The following is a 9,908-nucleotide window of genomic DNA, read 5'->3' on the forward strand; positions in this document are numbered from 1 at the left end:
AGCTAAAAAATGAGTTGAAACTTATTCTTAAACTCTGCAAGATGAGGAGAGCTGCAGATTAACCTGAGTCTACATTTCGCACTGGATTTGCATCCATTGTTATTAGAAAAATATAGTTTTTTTCCCGCTTCATATATCCATGAAAGCTCATGTGTTTGGGAAGGCACTCCATAAATAATGTTTTTTTATTATTACCATCAAAGGACTCTCCAACATCCCTCCCTCAGTGCTGATATGATTTCTTTTTCACAAACGTTTCCCACTGGGGTTAGTGCAGTGACATCATTGCAAACATGCAACATACTCTGAGCCGGCTGGAGTCAATAGTCATCACTGTTCTGTGTCATCATGGGGAAAGCATCTCCCATAATCTGGGGGCTGTGGGACCCCCTAATTGCTTTATGTAATACTATTCTGCAGTGATGTGCTCTTCTGGGAGCCACAAATGTAAATCCTCCCCCTCCTCATCATCTTCTTTCTTCATTAAAACATAATGTCAGCACCATGCCAACAAAGGGACAATTCACAGAGGCTGGGAGCCCAGTTGGTACGCATAGTGCTGCACTGAGGGACTGATCAAACACAGTCAAATGTCCCCTTTGGGTATCAGTAACCCGTGGACTTGTGTTTATTTCATATTTATTAATTTATCCAGGCAAGTCAATTAAGGACACATTGTTTTTCACTATGACTGGATAGGGGGTTTGCAGAAACAATAAATATCATCGCAGTTATACAATAATGATGAATAGAAATCTGTGAAAGAGTGAAGTAGCTCAGGGTTAAGCTGGTTAACACATGAGGGCTTGGACACAGTAAATGAGTCAACAGACAAAGTTGGAGAACAAGGGCACCATTAAAGTGCACATTCAATTTTTAAGATTATATTTTGATAGTGATAGTGGACAGACGGGAAAGGTGGTAGAGAGATGGGAGATGACACGCAGCAAAGAGCCGCAGGTTGGGCCACTGCCAAGGACTCATCCTACATGGCATGCACACTCTAACTAGGTGACCTAGAGGTCACCCCGCACATATTCAATTTGTGTCTGGGGCTGAAAATTAAACAAACATCCACCAACATGAATAACGCTTAGTTGTAATTTTGAAGTATTTTATTTGCCTGCATCCCCCTTGAAACAGCCAGTACTCATTAGTTTGAGTATCTGCTTGATACTTCCACATATGAGTTTCATGTTCCTAATTAAAGGTTCACTATGAGTTCCTGCGCAATTTAATTTTTGTCTTAAATCATAGGCATCTCTCATTGATCCGCTAGCTGCCTGTCCCCTGAATACACTGTGAAAAAACCCGGTCTCAGGAGACAACACAGGGGCCGTAAACGTCAAACAAACACTAGTGGCACAGGAAAGGCACCAAAATATGACAAACCACTACAGCCAATCACCAACAAGATGGTTGGGGGTGGGGATGGGGGTTTGTGACAGTTAGTCAGGACAGTTATGAAAACATGGGGGGAGGGACAAGCTTGCTCTGTTTTGTTTGAAATTGACTTGGAACGCGACCAGAAGTGACCATGGAAGAACTCATTAGGGATGCAACGGTATGAAAATGTAACCTCACGGTTATAGTGACCAAAATTATCACAGTTTTTGATATCATCATGGTATTTTTTTTAAATGTGTGTCCAATATGTTCAGAAAGCAGTGATAGGCCTACACAAGCTGAAATAGTTTTAAAAAGTGTAATAGTGTTTATTATGTTACAAAAATATAGGCAATAGGCTCGTAAAAACGATTGCAAACTGGCTACTAAAAAACACCGGCCCACTGTAGGGTGTCAGGCAAGAACTTAAGATATCTGATTTTGAGATCCAGAAAGATTTATTTAAAACTCCAACATAAATTTAACTATAAAGGTGTATTTGATGTTACAATTAACTTATGGCTTTTTTTACCATTCGTCTCAGCTCTAGCCACAAAAGAGTATTTCACTCAAAGAGATGAAAAGAAAACATAACAGAGGTGCTGTGCACCTTTCTAATATCACATCCATTGTATGAGTGTGTCTCCCATGTGTTTTTACCATTAATATGTATGCAGTAGTCGCATTTTTCATATATGCATTTATTTAGGTATTTATTGCCTCATAGATGGTTGGCACTGATAAGGACTGCGCTTAATTTCATTGTATCTGCTACAATAACAATACCGCTATTCTATTCACATAAAAAATCCTAATATAGCCAATTAATCTTTACTTTATATGTCAACTAGAAAAACATCCACCGACATCCAGGGCTGGCCATCGTCTCTCAAAGTCATTTTCATCCTCAGCGCTCTCTCAGCCTGCAGAAGGAAACAGCTGATTCTTCTCAGGGTGTCCTGAGTTTAGACACTGGTGTAGAGAGACTGGAGCGTCAGGAGAGAATCCACAGCTGCTGTCAAATGAAAACCACTAATGGTGGGGGGGAAGGGGGGGTATAATTTGTCAGGAAGGAAGCGAGAAATTAAGGCATATTCTTGAAATCACAATGTCTTTTTTAACAACTTGTAAGAGGCCAAATGGTCACCGAACAGTTCCTGTACTCTCTTGAAACTATCTAGAAAGCAAGCCATGTGAACACTTAACTCAAAAACGTTTAGCAACTACAAAAGTAAAGTTACAGCTTGCAGCAACCAACAGAGGGCAGACTTGTTATGAAAGAGGAACAAGACCCTCTGCAAGCATTTTGATTAAGATAACTTGTTGCTCTAATGTATTTTGTTATCCATTAGCAAGCTGACCAAGTAAATCTAATATTATGTCATCATTAAGCTTGCAGGCATTGTGCCTTTAAAGCCCCATTGTTTGTGTATTTAGTCATTGTGTGTGTGTGTGTGTGTGTGTGTGTGTGTGTGTGTTGTTTTTAAATTAAATGGTGATTTGAAAGAATGAAATTAGCTTATTGTGAAGACCGCGATTAATTGAATGTGAACTATTTAGTTGACTGTTTGGTGTAACATTTGGTTTAACATTTTTTATTCCTCTTTTTGTTATTATATTTATAAGACACATGCTGGAATAATGTTATGTATCACAGATTGTTTAAAGAAATATTTCCACTGGATTGTTCATTTATTTTGTAGTAACATGATTGTTGAAGGTGCAATATGTAGCTCAAAAAAAAAGTTCCCCTAAATGATTCAGCCCTAGTGGATGTGTGTGCGTGTGTGTGTGTCACAAGACAGATTTGGGACATGTGGTGAGGATCAGGATTTATAAAACAGTGCTGTCCAGTGCGATCTGTAAATTGTTGTCATACTGGAGGCGCTGAAGAGATTCTTAAATTTTGGCTTTGGATTGTTTTACGCCCTGCTTTTTCTTCTTCTTTTTTTGAGTCCGAACACATGTTGACCATCACGCTTTCTTCTAGAGGATTCTGCATTCTTGACCTGAAAAGTCCTCACAGTTGGTTTTCCAAATCAAACTGCCACACAGCTGACGGCAAGATGAGACCCTGTTTTCTCGACTGTTTCGGACATCGATCACTGTGCAGAGCTCACCTTCCATTTGAGTGTTTTCTTTGCAAGAGGCCTTGTTTGGGAAAAGTATTGGGAAAAAACTGGTCTTTGCAAAGTGGTATTATTACAGTTCATGCATTTTTCTTTTGTAATTTCTTAAAAGATAGTCCACTTTTAGATCAAATTGAGAGATTATACTGTCACCTTTAAGTCATGTAACCTACTGACAGAACAATGCATGTACAGTATCATCATTACTTGCATGGTACTATGAGTTCTTCTTTAGTTTAGTTGCACTAAGATTCAAATCATTGTATCATTGTATCATTGTAGAAATTCAAAGATACCATGTGTGTATCTATTCTTTCAGTGTCTATTCACAATGTGCTTATTTGCACATAATGAACAAGCATAATGACACATAATGAACAGACTGACACACTGAAAGAAAAGGCACCAGGCAGAAGATGTTCCTCAGAAACTGGTCAGCATGGAGGTTTCACAATGGACTCTTTATGCTGAACTGAGGCTGATTGGGAAATAATTGTCTTCTTCTGCAGTAAATAACAGCAACAGTTTGTTCAGAAGGGAAATGCAAGATGTGCCTGACTATTTCATAGAGTAGATAATGAAACTGATGTTTACCTATGAATGCTTGATGGATCCCAAAGTTGCTCGCTATTAGAGCTTTTAAACCCAGCCAGTAATTTTTAAACATTTAGAGTTTTGTAAAACGCCTGACATAATCTGTGATAGGCTAAGGTTGTCAGACTGGTCTTGATGATGACAACGTTGAAGATCAAAGGAAAAATGTAAGAAATGAAGAAGATCAAAAAAAAAGTTTAGAAAGAGTCTATATCAAGAGATAGATTATAAAATACCCTTTTGCAAAAGCCAAATCACACATAATATTCACAAAACAATTAAAACAATGATCTGAGGTACATTAGAAACCCATAACTAACTCAAATAACTACAAATAAACTAGTACTGCATAAACTAGGACTAAATCTCTAATATTAATACCTTCTATACATGGTTAGTAAAGCAGCAGGGGCACTGTAAGAAATGTTGTATGATTTCCTATTGGAAAACATTTAATAAAGTTCCTAATTTCTACATCACAAAACAGCTTTATTTAGGTCATCCGAACTCAAGCAAACTTAACTATATTGTTATCTGTACATGAGTAAATCAGATTGAAAAATTAGCCCGGTTAAATCATGAAGAGGGTAGTGTTTATTTTAAGGTGGCACGGCAGTCAAAAACGTGTCAAAGTCGGGGAAAACGCCACAGGGCAATCCGGGGTTGCAACAGCGGCCGTAAATGTGGCCTCTGCTTCATGATCAACCCAACAAAACTTTAAACTTTAACACCTAAAGTTGAGATTTTTTAAACTATAAGCAGAGCAGCGAAATCCACGGTGCCTCCTTAACGGAGTGCTGGCACTCCAGAGTGGGGAGTGCAAAGGAGAGGGTCAAAAAGATTGGTGGGAGGGGATATAACCCTTTTGGGAGAGAGAGAAAAAAAACTTTAAAAAAATAAAAACTAAAAAAAAAAAGGGAAAAAAATCACGTGTTTGGAGATCAAAGGAGATCCGCTTTGTAGAGGAGAGAGAGAGAGAGAGAGAGAGAGAGAGAGAGAGAGAGAGAGAGAGAGAGAGAGAGAGAGAGAGAGAGAGAGAGAGAGAGAGAGAGAGAGAGAGAGAGAGAGAACGTTTGCAGGCAGTGTAATTGACAAGGCTTGCAGTGGTGAAATAAACACGCTCCAGCCCGGGCTCAGCTTTTATTGCACAATTCTTCCTCTTTTTGACGCATTGCACAAAGCGCTCATAGAACAGATTTCAGTTACCTTCACCCGATTCCTTAATCCGTGTGAAATTATGTCCCGATCGGCGCAGATCCAGCCGGCAAGATGATGATTTTACCACGGAGAGGCTCAGGTCGTGTACCCGACTCGGTGGTCCTGGTGATCTTCGTGGTTGCCGCTTCTCTTGGTACCGTTTTCGCAAAGGATACTGCCTTTGTGGAAGTGGTTCTGTTCGAGTCCAGTCCCAATGGAGATTATACTACATACACGACTGGTTTGCAAGGACGGTTCTCCAAAGCAGGAGCCACTATCAGCGCGGAGGGGGAGATCGTTCAAGTACGTGTAAAGTATTTGTCTTTACGATGGAATGACGAGCAGCAGTCCTGAGCAACACTACCACGACTCGGGTTGTAATTTTACCTAGCTGCCCTTAAAACTTTTTCCACAGGGGCTGACAAGAGTTGTATATGTTGCGCGCGTGTGTGTGTAGCCTATGTGTGTGTGCGCGTGCGCGCGTGTGTATATGCGTATGCAGGCGATGTGAGGATGGTACTAAGCTTGCAAGCATATGCGGTCACAAGATGGCTTCTATCTTGTGGAATTCATTCACAGGGAAAACATGCTCTTGCAGGTTGTTTTGTTGTTGATATCTGGAGCTCACTTGTGGGCTCGTTACTGTTAACAGCCATCATCCCGACACACACTTTTAGGAACCGTGTTTTCCTAAAAAGTAACAAATCCTCCACCGCTACCAAAAAAGTCTGTAAACTTTTACCGAGCGGGCTTCACGCGTTTCACGACAGCAGCAAGCCGAGGCTGCTATGTGTGCTTAGTTCTGACCGTTTACCCGTATCAGTGGCCGGTTTGGGCCAAATATTTTAAACCAAGAAGTTAGTATGAGTTAAGTGGAATATGTTAGTTTTGACCGTACCAACATGTAGCTAAAGTAACCCACACGTCCCGCCGCTCGTTGCCTGTTACTATGTAGCCGTAGTCAACACTTTAACTTTGAAGTTACATGTTTTTAGTTTAGGCTTACTTGTAACGATTTGAAGTCTTTACATAATAGGCTATATTAAGCAGAATTGAGAAAGATGTCCTCATTGAAGAAGGCCTCATGTTCCCATGTTTTATTTCCTGGCCCCAAACACGACAAGTGCACTGGAGCTGGAGCAGGTTTTGAGTAGAAGTCATTAAAGTACGAAGCTTTTGTCCAGAGCTAAGTGTTTATTTGACGTTTAATAATTCTTGCTTAACCTACTTGGCCAGTAAGGCAGCAACGAGTTTGGGGTCTAGGCATGTGCCAAAGACTTAGTTTAATGTTTTTTTTTTTTTAATTTCTTGACCTGGAACATGTCTTGTGTTGTTGGTGATGGGAGGAAGCAGTGGCTCTTCGTGATTGAGGAAGCCAATTGGATGTAAGGCACTATTTGCATGGCCTGTATCCACCGTTTGGAAGTTTTATCTTTTATGTATTTGGATGCATCTTTAAAATCCAAAACCGCTTCCAATGTGCATTAAGTTAATTTAGAATAAGTTTGTGATTGAAAGTTGAGCCTACAAGTCCAGTCCATTGTGACTGACTGGAAGCCGCTTCTCTATGAAGGGGTTTTCTGATGTGAGGTTAAATAGTAGATCATCAGGAGATCAAAGCTAAGGTGTCCCTTCACTAAACAATAGCCGATCAAGCCACAGCAGAGATGAAGGTTGGGTTTTTGTTTTCATTTGTCGTATAAAAGCCAGTAACTCTTGAAGTGTGACCTCAAACTGAAAAAAAAAATATTGAGCTCAATGAAATCATTGGTCTGTGTTGCGAGGGTAGGTTACAATGCAGCCTATGTAGAGAGAGAGAGAGTGTTGAGGGGCAAGGGGGAGGTAGGGAGGGGCAGGGGGGAGAGGTTAAAGGCTCCAAATATACATTAGAGTTCACCATGTTGCGTCAAGTGTGTACTGGTGGGCTGCATCACAGGAAACCTCAACTGTGTCGTAGAGGTTTGGCAGCATGCAACCATGAGTCAGATGACTCAAGGCAGCGACTCATTCACACATTTGTCTTTTTTTTGTTTATGTGAACTGGTACTGCAGTTACACATCTAGCAGCATCCCGCCTCCATCCCTTGTCACTCTGCAATGATTGTCAACAACAACTACACAGCAGCATCTTCACAGAGCACGCATGCTTTTTTGTTGGAAAAAATGCAGACTCTTACTTTGAAATACTTTTGATATGAGGGGATACTCAGCACAAAAATGGCCCCTGTTTACACACAGTAATGGCCAGTTGGCGCCACCCGGTAACCACACACAAATGTCGGACCTCAGCTTTACATCGAAAACCACATCTATTTAGGTTTGCTTTCTTTGCTAACATAGCTTCTGACCACTTAGAGGCAGCTTATATTTTTTCAGGCTATAATGAGGGGCAGTTTGTCCGGTTTTGAATTGCTTACAGCATCTATTATACCAAAGATTTATCAAAGTTGAAACTGACAATGAATGACAATCATACAACCTGATGAGTATAATTTTAAACTGGGATCAAATTCCCCACTTGCAAATCCTATACTTGTGAAACAACATTGCAAAAATGTGTTGAGAAATTGTTGCGGTGTTGTAACGGATATAGTTTTACACTGGAATTGGGTTAAACACAAATATTTTGGTTCCTGGGCTTTCCGTTGTCTGCAGTGACCTCTGTAACCATTGCACTTGTCAACCTTTTAGTCTACAAGGTCTGAGCCTTGTTGTGTTTTAGTGAATTTGATGCCTGATTTGGTCTGCCTGAGGTTTATGGGGCCTTCTAGTCCTCTCTTCTGCTGTTTGAACAGAGCCCTGAGGGGTTTGTGTTACATTGTGTGTACAGTAGTGGCCAGACCTCAGCAGGTAATGGTTCAAATACAGGGGAAAGCTGGGGGAGGGAAGCTTGGCAATGTTCCTGAGCAAAGACCCAACCACGATCACCGCTCATACACTCCCAACTCGCCTTGGCTAATTCCCTAAAGCTAACACTCGCTCAGCTGTGCCTGAAGAGTGTGAAAAGTGGTAAATGCTGCAGAGGGCCAAACATAATAAATTAAGTTAGTTCGCTTCTCGCCCTGCTCTAAGAGGGGAAGCATGGTGACGCAAAGCTTGCGTGTGTGCGTGCGTGTGTGTGTGTGTGTGTGTCAGTCATTCCTCAAAGAGGACCTTAAAAGTGTGTTTACATTATTGTCTCCTAACTATGATTCCTGGCGAGCAGAGTACTGCAGGTTGTCCATCCTGCCAGGTAGTTCGTTGTATTCACCTCTTGTTCCAGATTTAAATACTTCCTGTTGAGACCTGAATGAAAATAGCCTGGCCTAATGAAACCAAGCACTGCTTTAAGCCCAGAGAACCGGATTTAGTGCACTTGGACTTAGCTTTATATTTGACATAGCTTCAACGGTAAGGTAGTTTTGCTATACCTTTCCACAACTTGCAGCAGTTCTGACTTAAGCCTTTTCAGTAGGGCAAATATTGGCATAACCGAATCGTCCCCGGATCTGAATCACCCAGGTGTGAAGATGAGACTCCTAGAGTAACAGCTGTTGATAAACCCAAATGACACTGAAAGCACTCTGCTTCTACATGTAATCCAATTTCTGGAATGGCCTTAACAATGGAGGTCACTCAGTCAGACTGCTGGACACCATGTTTTTCACATTCCCATTATTGTTGACGGCGCACACAAACACAGCTCTCCTGAATAATACACCTTTTAATGCAAACGGAAATGCCATCTGCTGCTCATCATCCTCTATTGTCTTCCCGACGCCAAATCGTCTTTCCTGTGGCGAGATGAGCTGCGATGCACTGCATGAGCGCACATCTGCCTCTGATTTTCAGCGGGCCTTCGCTGTCAGTATGTGAGTGAGGAGCAGGGACGTGGCAGGGGCACAGAGAGGACCAGATGGAATTCATAGTGTTGTCGGGCAGAACCAGAAGGAATAATGTGGCTTTTGCCTGCTTCTTCTCAGAAGGGACACAGAGACAGGGACATCCCCTGAATCCAGCGTCAGGAAGAAGAGGCTATCGTTTCCCAACACCTATGAGCTGCTCTACCTTTGAACTTCATCTCCATGTGCATGGAATGCCTGTAACTTTAGCTGGGCGACTTCATGTGTTTCTTTGAAACTGGCTGTTTTTTCTTCTTCTTCTGACTGGATGTGCAGGGGGAAAGTGGTGGTTTTGAGCTAAGACAACGATGAGCTTAAATACTGCAGCTCCTACCTTGGATCTGCAAGAGTTGTGTCGCGCTGCATTTAGACTATAATGAGAGCTTTAGTGGTTTAAGGCATCCAGCGCGCTTTCTCACCACAAGCTGGAAACCCCAAGAGGCCATAATGGGCCGGACCCAGACGGGAGGTGCCAGGGACCGGGCCACTCCCAGCGCCAATGCAACAGTAGCAGTACACAAACGCTGGTTTAAAAGGTTAAAAGTGCTGCTCCCTACTTTTTTCCATTTATTGGCTTGGCGGTCGCAGCTGTATTTTAAGTGCTATCGTCTCTTAACCGCCACCCTGTTTCACTTTCATGTCCCAGCCAAAGTAATTTGAGGCTACGTTTCTCTGCTTTTTTGGAATAGAACAGACTAAACTGTTTTTCTCTTTCTCTTGC

The 9,908-nt window shown here is 41.7% G+C and overlaps 1 protein-coding gene across 1 annotated transcript in view; it reads left to right on the plus strand.

Moving 5' to 3' along the window:
* The first annotated feature begins 5,138 nt into the window (after positions 1–5,138).
* Positions 5,139–9,908, plus strand: part of znrf3 (zinc and ring finger 3) — a 67,014-nt gene continuing 62,244 nt past the window's right edge. The window contains exon 1 of the mRNA XM_034871283.1: positions 5,139–5,609. Coding sequence (XP_034727174.1) covers positions 5,379–5,609 — 231 coding nt within the window. The 5' untranslated portion in view covers positions 5,139–5,378. The remainder of the gene's footprint in view (positions 5,610–9,908) is intronic.

Source organism: Etheostoma cragini, chromosome 5 (genome assembly GCF_013103735.1).
Source record: "Etheostoma cragini isolate CJK2018 chromosome 5, CSU_Ecrag_1.0, whole genome shotgun sequence".
Classification (NCBI taxonomy): Eukaryota; Metazoa; Chordata; class Actinopteri; order Perciformes; family Percidae; genus Etheostoma; species Etheostoma cragini.